This window comes from Rhinoderma darwinii, chromosome 9 (genome assembly GCF_050947455.1).
Source record: "Rhinoderma darwinii isolate aRhiDar2 chromosome 9, aRhiDar2.hap1, whole genome shotgun sequence".
Taxonomy (NCBI): domain Eukaryota; kingdom Metazoa; phylum Chordata; class Amphibia; order Anura; family Rhinodermatidae; genus Rhinoderma; species Rhinoderma darwinii.
This window is the reverse complement of record NC_134695.1, coordinates 13,883,637-13,910,528: the sequence shown is the minus strand read 5'-3', so window position 1 is coordinate 13,910,528 and position 26,892 is coordinate 13,883,637. Positions and strand designations below refer to the sequence as shown.

The window sequence follows — 26,892 nt, the reverse complement described above, 5'->3', positions numbered from 1 at the left end:
GACAGTGCAGATCTGTGACGTCACTCACAGGTCCTGCATCGTGACGGCCACATCGGCACCAGAGGCTGCAGAATCAACTGTAGCCTCTGGTGCCGATGTGTCCTCGCTCGTCTGACACGATGCAGGACCTGTGAGTGACGTCACAGCGTGATCTGGCAGAAGCTGGGCGTTCTGAAGAGAAGTGGATGATACTTCTCGTCAAAACGTCCAGCTAGTAAAAGTAGTAAAAACGCCCCGATGTACGCACATAATACACGCCCACTTGGACTTTTACTTTTAAACACACCAACTTGGACTTTTGCAAGCCTCATTTGCATAACTACAAAAATGGTCATAACTTGGCCAAAAATGCTCGTTTTTTAAAAATAAAAACGTTACTGTAATCTACATTGCAGCGCCTATCTGCTGCAATAGCAGATAGGGGTTGCAAAATCTGGTGACAGAGCCTCTTTAACCCCTTCCCGACATCCGCCGTATATATACGGCGCTGTCGGGAGGTGCTTCCCGCAAAGCGCCGTATATCTACGGCGCAGTGATGGTGCAGGCTCAGGAGCAGAGCCGGCACCATCACCGCGGGGTGACAGCTGTATTATACAGCTGGCACCCTCCTGTAACTGCCAGGACCGGAGCTATTCTCCGATCCGGCAGATTAACCCCATCAGATGCTGCGCTCAATAGAGCGCAGCATCTGATAGGTTTTCACCCGATCGGCAACCCAGTGATGCAATCGCTGGGTTGCTGTGGCAATCGGACGCCAGAAAATGGCGTCCGAGTCTGCCTTGTACGGGAGCCGATGAGGACCCGCCTGCGGCGTGTCCTCATAGGCTTGCTGTCAGTGAATAACTGACAGCGCTAATACACTGCACTACATATGTAGTGCAGTGTATTAGAGTAGCGATCGGGGCATCAGGCCCTCATGTCCCCTAGTGGGACAAGTAAAAAAAAGTTAATAAAAATGTGGTAAAACAATAAAAACACACAAGTTTCAAATAAAAATAAAGCTAAACTGACTTTTTTCCCATAGTAAGCCTTTTATTATGGGAAAAACCGTAAAAATAAAAAAAACTATACATAATTGGTATCGCCGCCTCCGTAACGACCCAAACTACAAAACTATTATGTAATTTATCCCGCACGGTGAACGCGGTAAAAAAAAACATGAAAAACAGCGCCAGAATCTTTGTTTTTAGGTCACATCTCCTTCCAAAAAATGCTCTAAAAAGTGATCAAAAAGTCACATTTACTCCAAAATAGTACTAATAAAAACGACAATCCGTCCCGCAAAAAATAATCCCTGACACCGTTTCGTGCACGCAAAAATAAAAAAGTTCTGGGTCTTAGAATATGGCGAGACAGAAAACAAATGATTTTATAAAAAAAAAGTGATTTTATTGTGCAAAAGCCGCAATACATAAAAAAAACTATATAAATTTGGTATCGCCGCGTACGTAACGACCCAAACTACAAAACAATTATGTAATTTATCCCGCACGGTGAACGCCGTAAAAAAAAAACATGAAAAACAGCGCCAGAATCTTTGTTCTTAGGTCACATCTCCTTCCAAAAAATGCTATAAAAAGTGATCAAAAAGTCACATTTACTCCAAAATAGTACTAATAAAAACGGCAATCCGTCCCGCAAAAAAATAATCCCTGACACCGCTTTGTGCACGCAAAAATAAAAAAGTTATGGGTCTTAGAATGTCGACACAGAAAACAAGTGATTTTATAAAAAAAAGTGATTTTATTGTGCAAAAGCTGCAATACATAAAAAAAACTATATAAATTTGGTATCGCTGTAATCGTATCGACCCGCAGAATAAAGCTAACATGTAATTTAGGGCACACTGTGGATGCCGATAAAAAAAACAATAAAAAAATATTCCAGAATTGCTCGTTTTTGATAATTTTCTTTTCCAAAAAATGAAATAAAAAGTGATCAAAAAGTCGTATGTGTTCTAAAATGGTACCAATAAAATCTACAGCCCGTCTCGCAAAAAACAAGCCCGCACACCGCTCAATCAACTGAAAAATAAAAAAGTTACGGCACTAGTAATGCGGTGATGAAAAAACATCTCAATGCGCAGGCCGGAGTGGAGCATTACTTCAGTTTCAGGGCCATAGTATTTAGGAACTAGGAAAGGGAATGGACACAGCAAATCCGCTGGAAGCGAGGGTGCCCGTATTATATCAGCGCAAAACTTTCCCAGTAATATTTCCCAAACTACGAAGGAGAAAAAGTCCCCAAAAGGTGCAGAGCGTTACAAAAGGGGGATAAGAAAGAAAACCGTTTATCTGTGTGACACCGGCCTGCGCATAACGGATCGCTTCACATCGTAACACACATCTATGGATAATTGTATTATTTACCCCATTATTATACCTTCTTATTATGCCCTGATGTACTCCGCACAGATTACATATACTCTGATGTACTCCGCACAGATTACATATGCCACCACATTATAAACGGAAATACCAGCAAAACCCCAAACAGAACTATTACCAAGCAAAATCCATGCTCAAAATGGCGGTCTTTCCCTTCTTAGCCCTACAGTGTGCCCAAACAGCAATTTATGGCCACAAGTAAGGCATTACCATACCCGGGAGAACCCGCTTAACAATTTATGGGGTAAGATTCTCTAGGGGCACAACATCTTGTGCGGTGAATGGGCAGATCAGTGGAGAAATTGCAATTTTCACTTTGCACAATCCACTGCGTATTCATTTCTGAAAAACACCTGTGGAGTCTAAATTCTCACTACATCCCTTGATAAATGCCTTTAGGGGTGTAGTTTCTAAAACGGGGTCACTTTTGTTTGGTACATCAGTGGTTTTACAAATGCAACATGGCGTCCGCAAACCATTCCAGCAAAATCTACGCTCCAAAAGATAAATACCGCTCCTTTTCTTCTGAAGGCTCCCATATACGTAACCAGCTGATTATAACCACATATGGGGCGTTACTGTACTCGGGAGAAATTACTTTACAAATGTTGGGGTGCTTTTTCTTCTCTATTCCTTGCAAAAATGAAAAATGTGTATCTAAAACTACATCTTGTTGGAAAAAAAAATTATTTTTAATTTTCATGGCTTAATTCTAATTAATTCAGCAAAAAACCTTTGGGATCAAAATTTTCACTATACCCCTAGATGATTCCTCAGGGGGTGCAGTTTCCCAAATGGAGTCACTTTTGGGGTGTTTCCACTGTACTAGTACTACAGGGGCTCAGCAAATATGACATGACACCCAGAAACCATTCCAAAATCCAAATGGTGCTCCTTCCATTCTGAGCCCTACCGTGTGTCCAAACAGATGTTTGTGACCACATGTGGGGTATTGTTTTACTCGGGAGAAGTTGCTTTACAAATGTTGCGGTGCTTTTTCTCCTTCAGTCCTTGTGGAAATGAAAAAAAAATACCTAAACCTACATTTTCTTTGAAAAAATGTAGATTTTCATTTTTACGGCCTACTTACAATAAGTTCTGTAAAAAAACTGGCTGGTCAAAATGCTTGCTACACCCCTAGATAATTTCCTCATGGGGTGTAGTTTCCAAAATGGGGTCACTTGTTGGGGGTTTCCACTGTTTTGTCCCCTCAGGAGCTTTGCAAATGCGACATGGCCTCCGCAAACCATTCCTGCTAAATTTGAGTTCCAAAAGCCAAATGGCGCTCTTTCCCTTCTCAGCCTCGCTGTGTGTCCAAACAGCCATTTATTACCACATGTGGGGTATTGTTTTACTCGGGAGAAATTTCTTTACAAATTTTATGGTGCTTTTTCTCCTTTAGTCCTTGTGGAAATGAAAAAAAATTAGCTAAACCTACATTTTATTTGAAAAAATTTAGATTTTCATTTTCACAGCCTACTTGCAATAATTTCTGCAAAAAACCTGTGGGGTCAAAATGCTCACTATACCCCTAGATAATTTCCTCAAGGGGTATAGTTTCCAAAATGGGGTCACTTGTTGGGGGTTTCCACTGTTTTGTCACCTCAGGGGCTTTGCAAATGTGACATGGCCTCCGCAAACCATTCCTGCTAAATTTGAGCTCAAAGAGCCAAATGGCGCTCTTTCCCTTCTAAGCCCTGCCGTGTGTCCAAACAACCGTTTATTACCACATGTGGGGTATTGTTTTACTCGGGAGAAATTGCTCTACAAATGTTGTGGTGCTTTTTCTACTTTAGTTCTTTTGGAAATGAAAAAAAATTAGCTAAACCTACATTTTATTTGAAAAAATGTAGATTTTCATTTTCATGGCCTAGTTCCAAAAATTTTTGCAAAAAAACTGGCCGGTCAAAATGCTTGCTACACCCCTAGATAAATTCCTCGAGGGGTGTAGTTTCCAAAATGGGGTCACTTTTGGGGGGTCTCCACTGTTTTAGTTCCACTAGACCTGTTCAAAGCGGATATGGTGCCTAAAATATATTCTAATAAAAAGGAGGCCCAAAATGCACCAGGTGCTCCTTTGCTTCTGAGGCCGGTGTTTCAGTCCAGTAGCACACTAGGGCCATATGTGGGATATTTCCTAAAACTGCAGAACCTGGGCAATAAATATTGAGTTGCATTTCTTGGGTAAAACATTCTGTGGTACAAAAAAAATGGATTCAAAATGAATTTCTGGAAAAAAATAATGAACTTTGTAAATTTCACCTCTACTTTGCCTTAATTCCTGCGCAATGTCTAAAGGGTTAAGAAACTTTCTAAATGCTGTTTTGAATACTTTGAGGGGTGCAGTTTTTAAAATGGGGTGACTTATTGGGGGTTTCTAATATCTAAGGACCTCAAAGCCACTTCACAACTGAACTGGCCCCTGTAAAAATAGCATTTTGAAATTTTCTTGAAAATGTGAGAAATTGCTGCTAAAGTTCTAAGCCTTGTAACGTCCTAGAAAAATAAAATGATGATCAAAATACGATGCCAATATAAAGTAGACATATGGGGGATGTAAGGCCTCATGCACACGACCGTAAAAACTCCCGTTATTACGGGTCGTAATTACGACCCCTAATAACGGGCTCATAGACTTCTATTGGCGACGGGTGCCTTCCCGTTTTCTCACGGGAAGGTGCCCGTGCCGTTGAAAAAGATAGAACATGTCCTATTTCAGGCCGTAATAACGGCACGGACAGTCCATAGAAGTCTATGGAGCTCTCGTAATGACGGGTGGCTACATGTGTGCACCCGTCATTACGGCAGCGTTGCTAAGCGACGTCAGTAAATAGTCACTGTCCAGGGAGCTGAAAAAGTTAACTGATCGGCAGTAACTCTTTCAGCACCCTGGACAGTGACTACCGATCAGTATAAACGTGTAAAAAATAAAAATAAAAGACGTTCATACTTACCGACAACTTCCTGCTTCCTCCAGTCCGGTCTCCCGCCCGTTGCCTTGGTGACGCGTCCCTCTCGACATCCGGCCCGACGTCCTGGATGACGTTTCAGGCCATGTGACCGCTGCAGCCAATCACAGGTCAATCACAGGCTGCAGCGGTCACATGGACTGCCGCGTCATCCAGGGATGTCGGGCTGGATGTGAAGAGAGGGACGCGTCACCAAGACAACGGCCGGGTAAGTATGAATTTCTTTAACTTTTATTACAGAAAAGGCTGTCCCTTCTCTCTATCCTGCAGTGATAGAGAGAAGGGGCTGCCGATTAGTGCAGTGCTATTTTGCCGCCAAAAACGTGCTCGTAAATACGGGTGGAATACGTGTGACACCGGACCCATATTTACATGCACGGGTTCGTAAATACTGGTGCAAAACGGGTGGAATACGTGTGACACCGGACCCGTATTTACGCCAGTATTTACGGGTGGGAAAAAATACGGTCGTGTGCATGAGGCCTTAGTTAGCAACATTTTTGTGTGGTATAACTGCCTGTCTTACAAGCAGATACATTTAAATTGAGAAAAATGCTAATTTTTGCAATTTTTCGCTAAATTTTTGTGTTTTTCACAATTAAATACTGAATGTATCGGGCAAATTTTGCCAGTAACATAAAGTCCAATGTGTCACGAGAAAAGAATCTCAGAATCGCTTGGATAGGTAAAAGCATTCCGGAGTTATTACCACATAAAGTGAAACATGTCAGATTTGAAAAATGAGGCTCTGTCAGGAAGGTCAAAAGTGGCCAAAGAGGGAAGGGGTTAATGTTATCTTCATTGACAAAAACTGTGCTTTTCTTTCAAAAATAATGAAATTTCTAAGTGACCCTAAACTTCTGAACGGTAGTGTAGATAACAACAGTGTTTTTTATTTTGAAAAACGATAAATTTTGAGCAAGTTATGCACAATTTTAGATTTATGCTAATTAGTTTCTTAATAGACAACTGGGCGTGTTTTTTACTTTTTTACCAACTGGGCGTTATACAGAGGAGTGTATGACGCTGACCAATCAGTGACCAATCAGCATCATACACTTCTCTCCATTCATTTTTAGCAGTACTCGTAACACAGCGTGATCTTGTGAGATCACGCTGTACTGTGACAAGTCTATTCACACTCCCGACACTTCGGAAAAGTTTCTTGGGGACTTACTCACACAGCACGTCATGATCTCGCGAGATCACGCTGTGCTGTCAATCACAGAAACTTTACCGAAGTGTCGTGAGTGTGAATAGACATCGTGTCCTGGCTGGAGGCAATGTCTATTCACTCTCAAGACACATCGGTAAAGTTAATGTGGGAGTATGTGACAATACAGCGTGATCTCGCGAAATCACGCTTGCTGTCATTAAGTCCCACACAAACGTTACCAAAGTGTCGGGATTGTGAATAGACATCGCGTCCTGGCTGGAGGTGATGTCTATTAACTCTCAAGACGCTTCAGTAATGTTAGTGTGTGAGTAAGTGACAGCACATAGTGAGCAACGCAAGATCACTATGTGCTGAGTACATGAATGTAGAGAAGTGTATCACGCTGATTGGTCAGCGTCATACACTTCTCTTCACAATACCCACTTGATCTAAAGCAAAAAAATGCCCAGTTGGTCATTAAGAAAGTCATTATCATAAATCTAAAATAGGTCATAACTTGGTCAAAATGTATTGTTTTTCTAAATAAAAAACACTGCTGTAATCTACATAATCACAATATGTAGAAGATAGGGCACTTATAATGTGGTGACAGAGCCTCTTTAAACTTGGGTAAGCCTTTGATGTGGGCATATATGGACAGTGATGTCTGGCTTTTAACTATGGTGTCCCCAGCCAGAGCAATGCTAGCATATATGGACAGTGACATCAGGGGTTCCTTTTGTAGCGGAATCCCTGGTCAGAGCATTGACAACGCTCTGGCCGGGGATTCCGTTTCTAGTGGGAGCCCATGACATCACTGTCCATATATGGACAGTGACGTCAGGGGCTTCTCCTGGATTGGAATCCCCTGCCACAGTGTGGCCGATGCTCTGGATGGGGAGTCCACTCCTAGAGGGAGCCCTAATGGCGCTGTCAATAGGGGGTAGCGCTATCTACAGGGGGGTGACACTGTGGCACTATCTACGTTGGCACTGGCACTTTATATGTGGGCAGTAGGGCTAAGTCGGCATTATACTGTATGGGGGCAGCTATGAGAAAATATACTGTATGGGGCAGCTAAAGGGGAATTACACTGTATGGGGCAGCTAAGGGGGCATTACGCTGTATGGGGCAGCTAAGGAGACATTACACTGTATGGTGGCAGCTAAGGGGCATTATACTGTATGGGGCAGCTGTGGGGGCATAATACTGTATGGGGGCAGCTATGGGGACATTATACTGTATGAGGGCATCTGTGTAGGCATTATACTGTATGATGGCAGCTATGGGGGCATTATACTGTATGGGGCATTATACTGTATGGAGGCATCTGTGGGGCATTAGACTTTATGGGGCCCAACTGTGTATGGGCAGGGTTAGAGGCACGGCTTAAAAGGAAAATGAGGTTGTCCGTCTTTACGATACTTGACAGTTGGGAGCTATGCTCTTTATGTGCGCACTCTGCACGGAACACTGTTATTTGGGTTATTTTTCGAATAAAGTACGGTTAGTGGCAATATTGATGAGGACTGTCTCTGGTTGTCATGATTTAGTTGGCGCACGCTGCCACTTTTCATGTAGGAGGAAGTACAGCTACCAATATCGGGCGGGGCTTACTTTCCGGTTGTGCATCTCGGGTATGCCGGGACATAAGTTGGCAACTATGAATGTATACAATTTAGCAGGGTAATCTATCACAAACAAGACGAAAACCGTCTTTAAAAAAAATGCAAAGTAAACAGTGATGTTGCCTGTGACGTAAAAAAATCTATTTCTAGCTCTCACCTAGAAAAAAAGGAAATAGCAGCGCAAAGTATATTTTTACTCCGTTGCTACGCCATCTTTCTACTCCCAGCTAGTTTCGTTTCTGCGCATGCACCAGAAGCAGTACGGCCCATGTGTATCCGTCACTTTTCCGCGCCTCCATGTTACCGGTTCTGTCGGGGGCGGAATTTGGGGATCAGCATGGGTCTTCTGCGGTTGCTAGGAGACTTTCGGGTCTGGTCCATAAGGAGACCCCATTCTGGTGCTTTAATGCGTTATTTCCAAGCAGATCCCGTACCCCGAGATGTGGTTCTTTTTCACCACAAAAGACCGCGCTTCTTCCGGTTGCTCGGCATTTTCTGTGTGGCCCAGGCCGGGTTTTGGGCATACTTGGCTCATTTTGGTTACACATCATTGCGGGACATAAAAATGAGTAACGACTTCGGGGAAGAGAAGGAAATCAAAGGAAGGAACATGGGTTCCCCCTTGTGGAGGACTCTATTCACGGTCAGCTGCTTGTCAGTCGGTACGTGTGCAACAACCTCCAAAGGAAACACGGAGGGTGTGGGAAGTAAAGACATGAAGGCAACATTGCCGTAAATGTGGTCACATCTGAGGAGTTCCATGCTCAATACACCACAGCTTGAGAGGAAGATTGGAGGAGATACATCAAAACTGAAGCGCAAAAAAAAAAAAAAGAGTTGCCCATGGCAACCAGATTCTACCTCGTATTTTTTAAGAGCCACTATGGAAGATGAAAGCAGCACCCTGATTCGTTGCCATGGGCAACTACTCCATTTTTCCTTTGCTCCAGTTTTGATGTATCTTCCCCATTGTCTTCATGTGATCTATCATGTAGGGTGCACAAGTAATCCAGAAGGCCACCTGTCCTTAGTTAGTAGTCTTGCCACTCGATTCACGGAGACATCCTCGCCCAGGAGCAGCGTTCCTAGGGGAGAATACCTCCGTACATACGGCATGAGATGGCCACGATTACCCCGAGGAAACTTCTAGTATTTTGTGTTCTAATAATAGATCAAGTAGACATGAGAAAATAAGTTCTCCAGTCTTCCCAGCAGAAAGTTTCCATGCTCTAATATGAGATCATTCTTACTTATAAAGGGTTCATATATCGTGATATACAGTTAGGGCCTGTTCACATCAGCATTTGCCTTTGGTTTGGGCTTTCCGTTAATCTGTTCCATCAGATGAACAGAAAGATAAATGAAAAGTATCTTTTCCGTTTGCAATACCAGTGATTTCAATGGTATTTTTATGGTTCGGTTTCGTTTTTTTTTCCCATGAAAACAATAGCGTAGAAACCCAAAAAATACCATTAAAATCAATGGTATTGCAAACGGAAACAATACTTTCCGTTCATCTGTTCCTATTCACAGAACAGATGAACGGAAGCCAAACAAGACCAACGCTGAAGTGAACAGTCCTTAGCATTTTACACCTATCCATTGGCTGCTACCACTTAAACTCCATCCAATACTAGGACTCGCATCTTTCTCAAGAAAGGGCCGACCGGTCTCTGCCTATTGAGGCGGCCGCCACATCCAAGCAGAGACTCGGTGACCAGGTGGACTGGATTACCAAAACAGCCGAGCTAGTTTCTGTAACTCCCATAGAAGGCAACGGGAGTTAGGCTGGGTTCCCACGGGTCGGATATGCTGCGTAAAAATCACACAGCGTACCCGACCTGGAACACACAGTAGTTACACATTGTGGTGCTTTTTTTCGGGCGGAATTTCCGTAGTGAAAAAAAAATGTCTTGTCCGTAGTCCGGCCTCCTGGGAAGACGTTGCAGGCCATGTGATGCTGCAGCCTGTGATTGGCTACAGCTGTCACATGAGATGAAAAGTCTTCCCAGCAGGCAGGAAGGAGGGCGTGCTGGGCAAGTATGACTTTTTTTTTTTCCCCGTAGTGATACGCCGCAAAAGTTGCAACACTTCGATTTCTGTTGCAGGTTTTGCATCCCCATTGAATTCAATGGGAAAAACACGCAACAGAAAATCAACAAAATCGCAGCATAAATTGACATGCAGCGGAATTAAATTCAACACCGCATGTCAATTTATTAACGTTTACGCTGCATTTTTTTTCTAAATCTCATCCACTTTGCTGCTACTGTAAATACTACGGAATTTCCACAAAATTCCGTTGCGTAAATTACGCAGCCGATCATAAACCAAGCAGCTTAGCGCTCACCGAGCACTTCTGCTGCTTCGTGTTAGTGATCAGTGGGCTCTCAGTGCTCAGACCCCCTCCAATCAAAACTTCTGACACGTCACTATGACATGTCAGAAGTTTTCTGAAAGTTTAATTGCCCTTTAAGCTCTGCCTAGGGTGGCCATTCACTTTAAATGTACAAAAGGGAAATCTACGGTTTAGGGTATTCTACTTGGCCGAAAGGTTTGCAGCTAGGGTTTCCTTAATTTGATATTCATAAACTAATTGCAATATTAATCATTGTTTACTTCTCTTGCTAGGTTCCCTTATAATAGCTGCAGGTCTGCTGTTCTCCCGCCGTTCTGTCAATGCAGTGACCCTGCACTCAGGAGGAGACAGATTGACTATTGCCACAGAAGGAGTCTTTGGCCTTGGTTCTTCCTTCACCATCCCTTTGAGGCACGTTTCTTGCATGGCTCACCGCTCTGAGGTTCCGGCAATGATACCCTTGAAGGTTAAAGGACAACCTCTATACTACTTGTTGGACAAACAAGGACAAGTTTCCAATGCCAAGTTGTTTGATCTCACTGTAGGTGCATACCGTACACTATGAGAATACTTCTTATGTATAAATAATCATTAAAGATAATTAAACTGCGTGTGTGAGTGTAATATTCTGGACGACGATCTGGGAGTTTGGTATAAACAATCATTTTAATCAAAATAAAGTGCAAAAACATGTAACCTTAAGGCTGGGTTCACGCAGAGTTTTTTGACGCAGAAACTGTGCTGCAAAACTTGCCAAAAACCGGCCGAAAATGCCTCCCATTGATTTCAATGGGAGGCGGTTTTCTCCCGCGAGCGGTAAAACCGTCTCGCGGGAGAAAGAAGAGACATGCCCTATCTTCGCGCGATTACGCATCTGACCTCCGATTAACATCAATGGGAGGCAGAGAAAGCGTATATCGTGTCGTTTTATGCCCGCGGCGCTCAATGGCCGCGGGTGAAAAATGCCGCGAAAATCGGCGTGCAGGCAGAGGAAAATCTGTTTCAAAGTTCCAAACGGAATTTTGAGGCAGATTTTCTGCCTGCAAAAAACTTCATGTGAACCCAGCCTTAGCCACTGAGTGCCGCGGGCATAAAACGCAGCGAAATACGCGTCTTCTGCCTCCCATTGATGTCAATGGGAGGTCAGAAGCATAAACGCCCGAAGATAGGGCATGTCCCTTCTTTTTCCCGCAAGCCGTTTTCTTCGGCCGGATTTTGGCGCCGTTTTCCGATGCGGTTTCCGCGTAAAAAAACTCTGTGTGAACTGGCCCTTATTTACAACGTCAGGAAAACCAACTTTTTTTTTTTGTAAATATATTTGCTGGACTAAAGAAGCGTGCTAATTAGACAATCTTTAAAGGGAACTTGTCAACAGCTTTTTGTATATCAATCTGCATGGCACTTGTAGGACTTGCCCCTGTTGAAATCCTAAGGTGGCCCTTTGTGCAAAATAACATGTTTAAAGTGTAGCTAAACGTCTGGCTTGGTAGGGGTCCGAGCACTGAGACTCCCACCAATCGCTAGAACGAAGCAGCTGAAGCGCTCGTGTGAGCGCTCAGCCGCTTCGTGTCTGTTTGTCTTTTTCCAGAAAGCCGATGTATCGGGGTACGGGCTCATAGACTTTCTATTGAGTCCGTACATCCATACATTTATTTCCGGAAAAAGCCGAGCAGACACGAAGCAGCTGAGCGCTCAAACGAGCGCTTCAGCTGCTTCGTTCTAGTGATTGGTGGGGTTCTCAGTGCTGTATTTTACAGCCATTTTTCGTGTGAACATACCCTTAATGTGCTGTATGCATATAGCATATCTGTAGTTATAGGGGTGGTGCAGCAGCATTGCAGAGTCAGTGCTGTAAGCACGCCTATTCCTCTGATTAACATCCCCATACAAGTATAGGATTTTCGAGCGACTAGCGCGGACGTCAACAGGCAAGTTGGATGTCCATCACAGAGGAATAGGCGTGCTTACAGCGAGGACTCGGAGTATACAACACTGCTGCCTACAGATATGCTGTATGTATATAGCGCATGCTGTGATTAAACGTATTATTCTGCAAAAAGCGCCATCTGACAATTTAATAAAGACATGGCTGGAATAGCATTTAAAAAAGTCTTACAGTGCCATGCCAACAGTGTGATGCCAAAAACCTGATGACCGGTTCCCCTTAAGATCATATAATTTAGCATTACATTCCAATATACAAAAGACACAATGGTCTGTAGTCTATTATATTGTGTATCATTTAAACCTGGCCGTGCTGATCAGATACAGAAGCAGATTCCAAATGTAGTGAATTAAATATTGTCCAACCATAAGCTCTACTTAAAGTGGCTCTGTCACCAGATTCTCAAATCCCTATCTCCTATTGCATGTGATCGGCGCTGCAATGTAGATAACAGTAACGTCTGTTTTTTTTTCAAAAACGAGCATTTTTGGCCAAGTTATGACCATTTTTATATTTATGCAAATGAGCCTTTCTTATGTCCAACTGGGCGTGTTTAAAGTTATGTCCAACTGGGCGTGTATTGTGTTTGTAACATCTGGGCGAGTTTACTTGTTTTACTAGCTGGGCGTTGTGAATAGAAGTGTATGATGCTGACATATGATGCTGACATACACTTCTATTCACAACGCCCAGCTAGTAAAACAAGTAAACGCGCCCAGATGTACACACACAATACACGCCCAGTTGGAAATAAGAGAAAACACGCCCAGTTGTCCATTAGAAAGGCTCATTTGCATAAATATAAAATTGCTCATAACTTGGCCAAAAATGATCGCTTTTAAAAAAACACGTTACTGTTATCTACATTGCAGCGTCGATCACATGCAATAGGAGATAGGGATTTGATAATCTGGTGACAGAGCCTCTTTAAAGGGTTTTCCAGGAGTTTAAAAAATTAGAATGACAATAGGAAATGTGATCAAATAAAAAAATAACTAATATTCACCTGTTAAATCCAGCACAGAGGCTCCGGTGTTCTCCGCTAGACCTGGTTACCCAGTTCTGCAGCGATGTGCCATTCATCCACGTGACTGCAGCCAATTGCTGGCCTGAGCGGTCTCATGTCATACATGCAAGCATCACCGCTGAGGCCAGCGAATCGCTGCAGCAAGGTAAACGAAGACTGGCAAAAATCCCAGGATCATTGGCACTGGATTTAACAGGTAAGTATCGGTTATTTTTTCTTATTTTATCACACTTTCTTACTGTCAGTCCAAATTTGTAGACTCCCTGTAAGTATACGCTAGACTTGTGTACCAGCAAGCTTAAAGAGGACCTGTCCCTTTTCCTGACATGTTTGTTTTATTAACGAATTGTAATCCCCATGAAATAACAATTCTGGAGCATCTTTTCGAATAACTCGACGTTTTGCTGTTCTTTCATTATTCCTACTAGAAATGTATAAATAAAGTGACAACTGGGTGTTACTAGTTGGGGGTGTGTCCCTATACAGACTGACAATGTCCAATCAGTGCTGACAGAGTTAAACGGAGGTGTCAATTTTTTCAACATTTTCTAGAAGGAATAACCAAGAAATGGCACAACGCAGAGTAATAAAATATTTACTAAATTAAACATGTCAGGAGCAATGACAGGTACTCTTTAAACTTAGTTTCTTCACATTGACATTCAGTGGCGCACGGACTGTGTTCTTGTAGCTGGTATTTTAGTACATTGTTGAATACAAAGGTCCATCAAGGCTTAACTGATCAAACTCTGTTACAATGGTAAATAAAGTGAAAGCTCTGCCTGAGAACTTCTGCGTCCAGGCTTGGTCATTCTTCCTATCATTGGCAACTTTTGGGCGTAGCGACTAGCTGTGGCTGTTGGGCCAGTGTGCAGCTGGAAGACGCTCTGAAACCTCCGGCCATTGCCCCCACGACCTGCTTGTCTACCTCCAATAAGGAAGGTAAAGCGGGGGGAACCACGTGGTGCGAGTCTGCTCTTTTGGAATGCTTCTCTTACTGCCTGCCCCCTTTGTCCCTGCCGTGAAGCTCCACGTGGGCGTGATGATGATGCTAGAGAAATTTGAGGGGGCCGTTGAGGTTGTCTGCCTGGGTTTGTCACTTCTTCCTCTCCATGGGCTGTAAGCTGTGGCATTTTCCTTGCCCCATCCACTGAACATTCCTTTTTTGGCTCCTGTTGGGATCTGGAAACAATTCCTGGTTGTGATGGAGTTCCTCCAGTCCCAAAGCGAACAGCTAAGCTGTCTCCGAAAAAACAATACAGCTCATTGTACATCTCTAGCAAAGACACAGTGGGAGCAGGAGGTAGTGTAGAACATGAATCATGGGGAGAGGGGTCTGCATCGGTCTCACAGTATCTAGCTTTCATTTTCAGAAGACGTTCAACAGCAACCTAAGGGGGATAACAAAACTTTATCAGCTCTAAAGGTTTGTTTTTCTCTATGTGATCAGTGCTTTTCTCGTTCATACTTGTAACTTTTTTCGGCAGCATGCGCATATTATTTTAACAAAGCAAGTGGAATGAGAAGCCTCTGACACCATTTATATGTAGAGGAAACAAAGATTAAACAGGTTTTCCTCCATGGCAGCCCCTGGCTGATGGTCTTCCAGGCGCCCATAGACATTATTTAAAATGTAGCTCCAGTTAAAAGATGCTTATCGCTCCTGATCACAGTTTAACCCCTTCGCGCTCAGCGACGTACTATTCCGTCGTGCTAAGTGCATCGTTCGCGCTCAGCGCTGGAATAGTACGTTGCGGGAGTAATGGCCATTTCGTCCGTCTTCCCGACACATACAGGAGCTGTGACAGCTGCTGTCTCGTACAGCAATTGCCACAGCTCCTTCAACAGGGACCGATCGCTGTGTCCCCGCTGATTAACCCCTTGGAAGCCGCGTTCAATAGCGATCGCGGCTTCTTAGGGGTTAAGCTACCATCGTCGGTCAGCTACACGATAGCGGCCGGTGATGGTGGCTATGGCAACCGGACGCCTAACAATGGCGTCCGGCTATGCCATCTACGAAAGCCTAGTGGGTCCTATGTCAGGACCCACTATGCTTGCTGTCAGTGACTAGCGGACAGCTCTAATACACTGCACTACGCATGTAGTGCAGTGTATTAGAATAGCGATCAGGGCCTCCTGCCCTCAAGTACACTAGTGGGACAAAGTAATAAAGTTAAAAAAACTTGTTTAAAAATAAGAAAATAAATTTTTAAAAGTAACAAAAGTAAAAATCCCCCCTTTTCCCTTATCAGTCCTTTATTATTAATAAAAATAAACAAATAAACTACCATAACTGGTATCGCCGCATCCGTAACGGCCTGAACTACATAAGTATTTAGTTATTTATCCTGCACGGTGAACGCCATAAAAGAAAATAATAATAAACCATACCAGAATCACACAATTTTTTGGTCACTTCACTTCCCAAAAAATGGAATAAAAACTGACCAAAAAGTCGCATGCACCCCATGAAAACTACAATGAATTCCTCAAGGGGTCTAGTTTCCAAAATAGGGGGGGGGGTTCCACTGTTTTTGCACCACAAGACCTCTTCAAACCGGACATGGTGCCTAATAAAGAGGCGACCTCATAATCCTCTAGGTGCTCCTTTGCTTCGGAGGCCGGTGCTTCAGTCCATTACCACACTAGGGCCACATGTGGGATATTTCTCAAAACGGAAGAATTTGGGCAATAAGTATTGAGTTGCGTTTCTTGGGTAAAACTTTCTGATTTACAGAAAAATTGAATAAAAAGGAATTTCTGACAAAAAAATGAAATATGTAAATTTCACCTCTACTTTGCTCTAAATTCCTGTGAAACACCTAAATGGTTAATAAACTTTCTAAACGCTGTTTTGAATACTTTGAGGGGCCTAGTTTCTAAAATGGGGTGTTTGATAGGTGTTTTTAATATATAGGCCCCTCAAAGCCACTTCAGAACTGGAACCGTAAAAAAATAAATAATAATTAAAAAAAAAAAAGATTATTTTTCTTATACCACACCCCGATGTACCGTATGGCTATGTCCAGGATGCGGTATGAGACAATGTTTCGCTTCTTACATTATACTGATAATGAGCAGTGCCCATCCCGAGATGACCCCAGTCTTGACCGTTTATATAAACGGAGACCCCTATTAGACCATTTCAGTGCTCGGTTTGCCCAAGCATACACCCCCGAGAAGTGTATTTCTATTGATGAGTCCGTGGTACATTTTAAAGGGAGGCTTCAATTCCGCCAGTACCTGCCGAGTAAGAGGGCAAGGTATGGCGTGGAGATGTATAAGCTGTGCGAGAGTGCATCAGGGTATACCTACAAATTTAGGAAGGGAAGGACACCAGTGCTCAGCCCCCAGAATGCCCCCCCTTACTAGGAATTAACCCAAAAATTGTGTGGGATTTTTTGCAGCTCTGGACCAGGGTTACCACCTCTACCTGGATAATTTTTATACCAGCGTCCCACTCTTCAAGTGCCTCGCTTCCAGAAGTATTACGGCATGCGGCACTGCTAGAAGAAATCTGAGAGGCCTCCCAAAGACTCTGCTTGGGCAAACAAGGGGTGAGAGCAGGACACATTCTAGCAGCAACATATTGTGTGTCAAGTACAAGACAAGAGAGATGTCCTTGTATTGACAACAATACATGGCCACACCAGTACCCACGTACCTGTACGAGGTACCAGTACAGAGACCCCCAAACCAGACTGCATCCTGGACTACAATAGGTACATGGGAGGGGTGGACTTGTCAGATAAGGTCCTGAAGCCCTACAGCGCCATGCGGTGTGGTATAAGAAGCTGGCCGTGCACATCATAGAGATGGCATTGTACAATGCGTACGTGCTACGTCGATGTGCAGGCCAGAGGGGAACTTTCCTGGAATTTCAAGAGGTGGTTATCAAGAAACGAATCTTTAGGGACCAAGAAGGGGGGGCACCCAGTACTTCTGGAAGCGAGGCCACACACATCGTACCAGGGCAACACTTTCCAGGAGAAGTTCCCCAAACTGGCAAGAAGGGAAAAAGTCAAAGAGGTGCAAAGTCTGCTATAAGAGGGGGATAAGGTAAGACACAATATATCAATGTGACACGTGTCCCGAAAAACCAGGGCTCTGTATGAAAGTGTTTTAAAATTTATCATACATCCCTTGAATTTCAATCTACCCCAGTTTTACTTACCCTGATGCACTCCACACAGCTTATCCCCCTCATCTTTCCCCTCTGGGCCCTGCTGCGTGCCCAGGCAGCTGTTAACAGCCACACGTAGGGTATTGCCATACCCGGGAGAACCCACATTACAGTTTATGGGGTGTATGTCTCCGGTGGCGCATGCTGGGCACAATATATCGGACACTGAAATGGCATATATGTATAGAAAATTGCAAATCTCACTCTGCACCATCTGCTGCGCATTATCTTTTACACAAAACCTGGGGTCAAAATGCTCACTACACCTCTAGATGAATTTCTTAAGGGGTCCAGTTTTTAAAACGGGGTCACTTCTCGGGGGTTTCAACTGTACTGGTACCTCAGGGGCTTCTGCATACATGACTTAGCACCAGAAAATCCCCAGTAGGCCAAATGGTGGTCCTTTCCTTCTGAGCCCTCCCATGGGCCCAAACAGCAGTTTATCACCACAAATGGGATATTGCTGCACTCTAGGGCATTTTGTTCCCTGTGAAAATAAGAAATTTTTATCAAAAATGACATCTCATTGGAAAAAAAATGTCATTTTTTTAATTTCACAGACCAATTCAAATACGCGCTGTGAAAAAACAGTGGGGTCTATATGGTAACAACAACCATAAATTAATTCGTTGAGGGGTGCAGTTTCCAAAATGGGGGATTCCTACTTTTTTGGCACCTCAACACCTCTTCAAACCTGGCATGCTGCCTAAAATATATTCTAATAAAAAAAAGAGGCCCCAAAATGCACTAGGTCACTAGGTGCTTCTTTGCTTCTGGGGCTTGTGTTTTAGTCCACGAGCACACTTAGAGACACATGTGGGACATTTCTAAAAACTGCAGAATCTGGACAATACATATTTAGTAGTGTTTCTCTGGTAAAACCTTCTGTGTTAGAGAAAAAAAATAGAATAAAATTCAAATTCAGCAAGAAAAAAGAAATTTGCAAATTTCACCTCTACTTTGCTTTAATTCCTGTGAAATGCCTAAAGGGTTAAAAAAGACTTTCTAAATTTTTGAGAAATAAACACTGAATATATCGACCAAATTTTACCTCTAACATAAAGCCCAATGTCTCACGAGAAAACAATCTCAGAATCGCTTGGATAGGTTTAAGCATTCTGACGTTATTACCACATAAATTGAAATATGTCAGATTTGAAAAATGGGCTCTGAGCCTTAAGGCCCAAACTAGGCTGCGTCCCTAAGGGGTTAAATCTCCCAGCGGGAGACAGATACAAGACCGCCCGCTCTTTCTGCTCAGAGGCAACTGTACTGAGTCGAAGCTTCTACTGTGAAAAGCTCTTTAAGAATGTAATCTTTATTTAGTTGCCTCAGATACGGATCACCAGCTCTCTTAGCTCAATCCCCCACTGGTAGATTTAAGCTTTGAGCAGGTTGGCTAGTGTCTTATAACTGGAGTTACACTTTAAGGGCTCATCCATTTTGTAAGGATCCTTAATAGGACTCCCTTAGAGGTACATGAGGCCTCAACTGTACATCCGTATACCTTTGATTCCATATGGAGGCATACAACAGGTTATTTCTATCAGATTCCGTATGACAAAACAAAATTGTGACACACTTCATCGGATTCTGTAGGTAAGTAGGTATTAAATATCTCCGTACATATGGCACACAAGAGACCCCTTATGGCAGCACATAGAGGCCATGTAGCCATAACGTTCATCTTAAAATCTACAATAGTCACATTAATTCCATTAACTGCAATATGTTATTTCAACTTTGTCTACTTACCAGAATGGCTCCGTACACCTTGTGACCATCTGCCTTGACCTGTGCATTGGACATGGAGTGATCATCTAGCACTGTTTGCAATCCAGCCCAGTAAGTTGGGAGTAAAGGATACAACACCTGTTCCACTGCCTGAATGAGAGATTATAGTGTAATCCTTGACTAGTTAATTACCTTATAGTGTACCTAACTTTTCAGGTGAGAACAGGAGGGAGGGAGGAAGAAAAGTGGAGAGGTGGAGAAAGAGACCTTTTTCTCTAATAAGAGATATCACAATATTTCTTATATACGCTTGTACTATTGATTTATGCAAAGTCTGTTGAAAAGTTAGTGACCGTTTAAATATGGTGTTCATGCAAAATATACTCTTACCGTTATATTATCAAAAGATCATAAGCCATGTTAAAATAACTTGCCTTCCAACCTAGGGCATGAAGACCAACCACAGCACCATAATGGGAACAGAGAGGACGGACAGGGTCTCCCAAAACTTTCTGCAGAGACTGCAAAACCTGTGTGTACAGCGACCCTTCCAAATCCCGATGTGTCCTGAATATAAAAAAATAAAAAAAGATAAAAACAACATCTAGATCTATTCCATAGTCTAAAATTGTGTGAACTAAAATCACACACACAAATTTATGGTTTACAGTAATCTACTGGATGCTGACAACATTTAAAGGGGTTGTCCACCACCAGACAACTATTCACAGGATAGGTCATCAGTATATGATCGGTGTGAGTCTGACACCCGGACCCCGCACCGATCAACCACTCCGGCTGTCGGACCCCCAGCGATCATATACTGATGACTAATCCTGTGGATAGCTCATCAGTTGTCCGGTCTTGAACAACCCCTTTAAAGAAGAGTCCTGCAAAAAACGACTAAAGTAGCCTGCCGTTAACAACTAGTTCTAGTGCAGTTCCTTATATCTGTTCAATTTTTTAGACACAGTCTTCCTCTAATTATAGCTAACTGGAGAGCATTTGAAAGACAGCTTTTCTGCCTCCATCAGTTACATAAACAGCTTGGTTATTAACTCCTTAACCCGTTAGTGACCACCAATACGCCTTTTCACGGCGGCCACTAATGGGCTTTATTCTGATGCATAAGCAGTTTTACAGCGCTGCATCAGAACAAGTAAATAGAGCAGGGAGCTGTTAAATCTCCCTGCTCTCAGCTACCAGAGGTAGCTGAGGGTTGGGGGCATCCCTGCTCGAACGTGTGAGATCGATATAAGTATCGATCTCACCTGTTTAACTCCTCAGATGCGGCGCTCAATAGTTTTGGAGAGAGGGAGGGAGCTCCCTCTCATCCCACTGGCACCCTGCGATAAGATCGCCGAGTGTCTGTGTCTCCGATGGCAGCTGGGGGCCTAATAGAGACCCCCAGGTCTGCCTGTAGTGAATGCCTGCTAGGTCATGCCGGAGGCATGTCCTAGCAGATGCCTGTCCGTTTTAAACGGACAGGCAGTAATACACTGCAATACAGAAGTATTGCAATGTATTATAATAGCGATCAGATGATCGCATATTAAAGAGGCTATGTCACCAGGTCTTGTGTGAGCACACCTGAAGCGTGACCACCTTGTTCGTGACTATGGAGGTGGAAAGGCTTAAAGAGGCTCTGTCACCAGATTATAAATGCCCTATATCCTACATAATCTGATCTGCGCTGTAATGTAGATAACAACAGTGGTTTTTATTTTGAAAAACTATCATTTTTTAGCAAGTTATGAGCAATTTTAGATTTATGCTAATTCGTTTCTTAATAGACAACTGGGCGTGTTTTTACTTTTTTACCAACTGGGCGTTGTAAAGAGAAGTGTATGATGCTCGTAACTTGCTCAAAAATGATAGTTTTTCAAAATAAAAACCACTGTTATCTACATTACAGCGCCGATCACATTATGTAGGGAGATAGGGCACTTATAATCTGGTGACAGGGGGAAAATGTTTTGTTTTTTTTAACTTTTAATTTTAATTTTTTTTGACACTTTTTTATTACTGCCCCCTAGGGGACTTCAACCAGCGATCGTCAGATCGCTTGCACTATATACTGCAATACAAATGTATTGCAGTATATCGTGATTCTGACAAAACACCTATTAGGTATGTAAACGACAGTAATAACCTGAATAATCAATCTAACAGATTATTTAGCGTGAAACGTGAACGGGATAAAAAAAAATGCTGATGCCGAAAATCGCTTTTTCCTATATTCACACCATAAAAATATTTTTTTTTCTACCCCAAAACTGCGAAAAAAATTAATACAATTTCTCCCGCATAAAATAAGGCCTTATATGACCACAGAAATGAAGAAAAAAAAAAAAAGAATTTATGCCTGTCGAACGGCAGACAAGTAAAAACGGAAAAATGTAGCTGCTCATTAAGGCCTTTTCAGGCCCGGTCATTAAAGGAATTAATAGTAGCAGTCATTTACATTTGGTACCTTTCATGTATATAGCTCCAGTTTTATGACCACAATTCTCGTGAATAGACAGAAGGATTTCCTAACTAAGGGTCTGTTCACATCACTGGTGCCCTTCCATTGAGGGGTTTCCTTCTGAGGTTTCCGTCGAGTTAACTCCTCAGCGTAAGAGGCAAACAGAAACCTCAGCCTCCATTTCCCTAACCATTGAACTCAATTGTGATCGAAACCTAGCTAATGGTTTCTGTCTGTCACCGTTGTGACAGGGTTCCGTTGTTTTGGACGGAGTCAATAGCGCAGTCGACTGTGCTATTGATTCAGTCAAACCACGGAACCCTGTCACAACGGTGACAGACGGAACCCATTAGCTAGGTTTCCGTCACAATTGAGTTCAATGGTGAGGGAAACGTAAGCTGAGGTCTCAGTTTGCCTCTTACGCTGAGGGGTTAACTCGACGGAAACCTCAGACGGTACCCCTCAGCGTAAAGCGACAGTGATGTGAACACAGCCTAATGTATTTTCCTATTCTTTTACCAAACGTTTTAACTCTATACTGGCAACATATATTAGCAAAACCGTGAATTTTTATGGCACGGTTGTACAGAGCTTTCCTTTCAAATGCAAGTTCAAAAATGCCATAACCCAAACCTATGCTGACTACCGAATACATACAACATTGAGGATAACCAATATCAGTACTCTGTGCACTTTCTGCTGAGAAAGGATGTTGGTTTCAAATAACCTCAGATTCTCAATAGACTATGCAGCTAAGCGGGAGCCACTGATCATAGTTGTGCGCTACCGGATAAAGCTAAAAAGCAGTCAAACAGCCAACGTCGAAGAAAGCAAATAGCAGTTAAGCACTACTTCACTTATATATAATTCTTTAGACCACCACTGCACTGATCAATTTCTTGTTCTTCTAGAATAGCAACCAAAAAGGTTAACTATTTATCTTTCATTTCCTTCTTACCATATGCAACTGAGTAATCCTGCTCCGTAGTCTCGCAATGTCCAGTGGTCATTAAGGGGGTTTATGGAGGCGGCAAGCGGCTCAGTTACGCAGTACAAAACGCTCTGCATTAAACTGCATCCGTAACTACCCAAATACAAATAGGGATTGGACAGGAGAGACCGGACTAACTGCAACAGACGACTCAGCTGTTCCAGATCATGACTTACTGACTTGACCTGAAGAAAAAATAAAAGTAAAAGCAAGGGTGTCATGGGGTGCAGAAGAAGACAAAGAACAGGACGGGTATTTGCCTGACCTAATGTCAGAAGTTGTTGCTATAATAATCATTATGGAAGCTTCTAAACATCATCAGTTTTGTCACTTGTCTGTTTGTTTTGATATAATTAGCCAATGCTGCGTTTAAATGGGGTTTCCATAGTAAAATAAATCTTTAGACACATGATTGGGGCACAGTAAAAAATAATATTATTCGGGATTCTGGAAAAGGGCTACAGTGCTCAGTAATGCGTCCACACCACTTCAGCTCTTGGTGAAGATTTTGATAACTTTGAATCTTTAAAACAGCGCTGGACAGAAAACCCATCTAATTTAGTGTTGCTATGCAGCACAAGCTTTACCCTCTAATATGTGCCTGACTGGAGTACATTTCAAAAAATGTAATGTTGATCTCATAATCCATTTGATTCTTACACCAATATTCTCCAAATATACTTTATGGACAAAAATATTGGGAAAAGATTGATTACTTACCGGTAATCGGTTTTTTAATGTACCTATGACAGCACCCCTGGAGAGACATCCCATTCGCTGGACAGGAAGCCGGACGATATAAAAAAGGACACACCTCTCCACACACCCAGTCCTTATAAAGAACTCAGGATGAGAATTAGTTATCTTTTATCTATATATACACCGCGTGTGTATATACACACACACATTTATTATATCTTTTTTTTTCTGCGCCACCTTAGTGAAAAGCTACCCCACACCATAAACATATTTATATTCATATATATCCTACATACAAGAGATACCAAGGAAGATTACTGAAGGGGGGGAATCTAGGGGGGTGCTGTCATAGGCTCATGAAAAACCGATTACCGGTAAGTTATCAATCTTTTACCCTTTCACCTATGACAGCACCCCTGGAGATGCAAAATTGAACCCCAGTTTTTAGGGTGGGACTACAGCTTGTAGAACTTTCCTACCAAAGGCTAAGTCAGTGACTGAATGCAACTGTAATCTATAATGTTTAACAAAGGTGTGGATCTGGAAATCTGGTCTAGAGATGCGTTGGATCTTTCTTTCCAAGAAGTAGATACAGCTCTAGTGGAATGAGCTCCAAAGAATTCTGGGGGATTAGTGTTCTGGCCAACATAGGCTAAGTATATGGCCTGTTTAATCCACCTTGCTATTGTTGGTCTGCTAGTTGCCGAACCTCTATTTGGACCCTGGAACTGAATAAGTAGATTCTCTGAAGACCTCCAGTCCTTTGTGACCTCCAGGTAGTGGACTAAGCATCTCCTCACGTCTAAACAATTAAATTCCTGCTCCTTTGGATTTTTTGGGGAGTCACAAAAGGAGGGAATAATCTCCTGGTCTTGTTGAAATGGGGAAGTTACCTTTGGCAAAAAACCTGGTAAGGTCTTCATAATTACTCTATTATCCAGTACTAAAGTGTAAGGGGGGGGGGGGGCCTGAATTTCACTTCCTCTTCGGGCAGTGGTAACCGCTAGTAAAAAGGTCATCTTTAGAGTAAGAAATGTAATGGACAGGGAGTCCAAAGGACGAACCCATCAAAGCACTAAGGACTAAGTTAAAGTCCCAAGGTGGGACTGAAGACCTTATTTGGGGTCTTATCCTGGAGGCCGCTATCAGGAGCCTTCTAATCCAGAAGTGTTTTGCTAATCTGGAATCATAAAAGGAGTTTAGGGCAGAAATCCGTACCTTTAATGTACTGGGCTTGATGTTCTTGTCTAGCCCTGCCTGGAGAAAGTATAATTGTAAAGGATTTGCCTGACACAGCTTCTGTGTCGAGGCCCGTGGTTAATCAGCCTGCATCTGTTCCTAGGTCTGCTAGAGTGACTCAATCTGCTACCACTCAGGCTGATAGGCTGAGGAGTAGGAGAGCCTATCGCAGCCTGGCCAGACGGTTCTAGCTCCCGCCCTTGGTCTACTTATACCTTCATTTGCTGCTTGTCCTTTGCCAGTGATTCTCTTGTTTCCTGGCTCTGCTGTTAACATTGACCTCTGCTTCATATTGACCCTGGCTTGACTGACTATTCTCCTGCTCTGCATTTGTTAACACGTACACTCCTGGTTTGACTTGGCTTGTCCACTACTCTGTTGCTCACGGTGTTGCCGTGGGCAACTGCCCCACTTCCCTTTGCTTCTGTGTACCCTTGTCTTGTATTGTCTGTCGTGCACATATTGAGCGTAGGGACCGTCGCCCAGTTGTACGCCGTCGCCTAGGACGGGCTGTGCAAATAGGCAGGGACTGAGTAGCGGGTAGATTAGGGCTCACCTGTCTGTCTAGCTATCCTGACATTACATAATCACAGGCCCATATACCTTTTCTACCCTGGTCCCTGACACACTATGGACCCCCTTGAGGCCCAGGCTCAGCAAATGCAGGGTCTCTCCCTACAGGTCCAAGACCTGGCTCAGAGGTGCAACCAGTGTGATGCGACCCAGGTAGTGCCCTCCACCCCACCTCTTGATCCCCACCTCAAGTTGCCTGACCGGTTCTCAGTGGACCAGAAGACTTTTTTCTCCTTTCGGGAAAGTTGTAGGCTCTATTTCCGTTTAAGGCCAGCGAGTGGGTATAATTATGTCCCAGCTCCAGGACGGCCCCCAGGAATGGGCCTTCTCCTTGGCCCCTGAAATCTCTTCTGTTGACGGTTTTTTTCGGCTCTCGGACTCATCTATGACGAGACTGACAAGACTGCCTTTGCCGAGAGTCAGCTGGTGACCTAACGTCAGGGTAAGAGACCCGTTGAGGAGTACTGTTCTGACTTTAGGAAGTGGTGTGTAGCTTCTGGGTGGAATGACGCTGCCTTGAGGTGCCAGTTTAGAATGGTCTCTGCTTCTACTGTGGGGATGACAAGCATCAAGTGAACGACTGTCCTAGGCGTAAGTATAAGCAGCCGGAAAACTTCCGCGCTTAAGTGACCATCGGGGAGGTCGCTTGGGCGCACAGCTATTTCCCGTATACATGAAACCCAATAAGATCTTGCTTCCCTTTCAGGTCTCTTTTTATGGTAGGTCTGCCACCGGCAGTGCCTTCGTGGATTCAGGGTCTTCTGCTAATATTATGTCTGTGGAATTTGCTATGTCTCTAGCTATGCCATTGATTGATTTGCCTAAACCTGTCCCAGTAGTGGGTATCGACTCCACTCCACTTGCTAAAACCGAAAAATGTGTGTTTGGGGTGCAGGAGATAACAATTTTGGGTCAAATCCTCACTCCTAACGAATTCCGCATGGACCCTGCCAAGGTTCAGGCTGTGGCTGAATGGGTCCGACCTGCCTCCCTGAAGGCTTTACAGTGCTTCCTGGGGTTTGCTAATTATTATAGGATATTTATTGCTAACTTCTCGGTCATCGCTAAGCCTTTTACGGACCTTACTAGCAAAGGTGCCGATCTCCTCCACTGGCCTCCGGAGGCGGTCCAGGCTTTTGAGAACCTTAAGAGGTGCTTTATCTCTGCCCCAGTGCTGATTCAGCCTAACCAGATGGAGCCATTCATCGTGGAGGTTGACGCCTTCGAGGTGGGAGTGGGCGCTGTCTTGTCCCAGGGTACTAGGTCTCTCACCCATCTCCGTCCCTACTTCTCCAGGAAGTTCTCCCCCACTGAGAGTAACTATGACGTTGCATACCACGAACTCTTAGCAGTTAAATGGGCATTTGAAGAGTGGCGCCACTTCTTGGAGGGGGCTACGCACCAGGTAACGATCCTTACCAACCACAAGAATCAGGTTTTCCTAGAATCTGCCCAGAGGCTAAACCCGAGACAAGCTCGATGGGCGTTGTTTTTTACTAGATTCAACTTTGTGGTCACCTATAGGGCTGGGTCTA

General features: G+C 43.5%; 3 protein-coding genes across 5 annotated transcripts in view; 1 reads left to right on the top strand and 2 right to left on the bottom strand.

Moving 5' to 3' along the window:
• The window catches only part of WDR74 (WD repeat domain 74), an 85,009-nt gene extending 76,210 nt beyond the window's left edge, over nt 1-8,799 (bottom strand). For 2 of the 3 annotated variants that reach the window (XM_075837291.1, XM_075837292.1), the window contains exon 1: nt 8,298-8,799. The gene's annotated coding sequence lies outside the window, so the exon portion shown is untranslated. The remainder of the gene's footprint in view (nt 1-8,297) is intronic. The other variant, XM_075837293.1, reaches the window with a different exon arrangement.
• TMEM223 (transmembrane protein 223) lies at nt 8,328-11,110 on the top strand. Its single transcript, XM_075837294.1, has 2 exons — nt 8,328-8,802; nt 10,772-11,110. The coding sequence occupies exons 1-2, from the start codon at nt 8,409-8,411 to the stop codon at nt 11,062-11,064; spliced, it is 687 nt and encodes a 228-aa protein (XP_075693409.1). The 5' UTR covers nt 8,328-8,408; the 3' UTR covers nt 11,065-11,110.
• Nucleotides 11,111-13,354: 2,244 nt separating this feature from the next.
• Nucleotides 13,355-26,892, bottom strand: part of TAF6L (TATA-box binding protein associated factor 6 like) — a 51,795-nt gene continuing 38,257 nt past the window's right edge. The window contains exons 8-11 of the mRNA XM_075836857.1: nt 22,814-23,031; nt 19,819-19,955; nt 19,410-19,534; nt 13,355-14,862 (exon numbers count right to left, since the gene is read on the bottom strand). Coding sequence (XP_075692972.1) covers nt 14,224-14,862; nt 19,410-19,534; nt 19,819-19,955; nt 22,814-23,031 — 1,119 coding nt within the window. The 3' untranslated portion in view covers nt 13,355-14,223. The remainder of the gene's footprint in view (nt 14,863-19,409; nt 19,535-19,818; nt 19,956-22,813; nt 23,032-26,892) is intronic.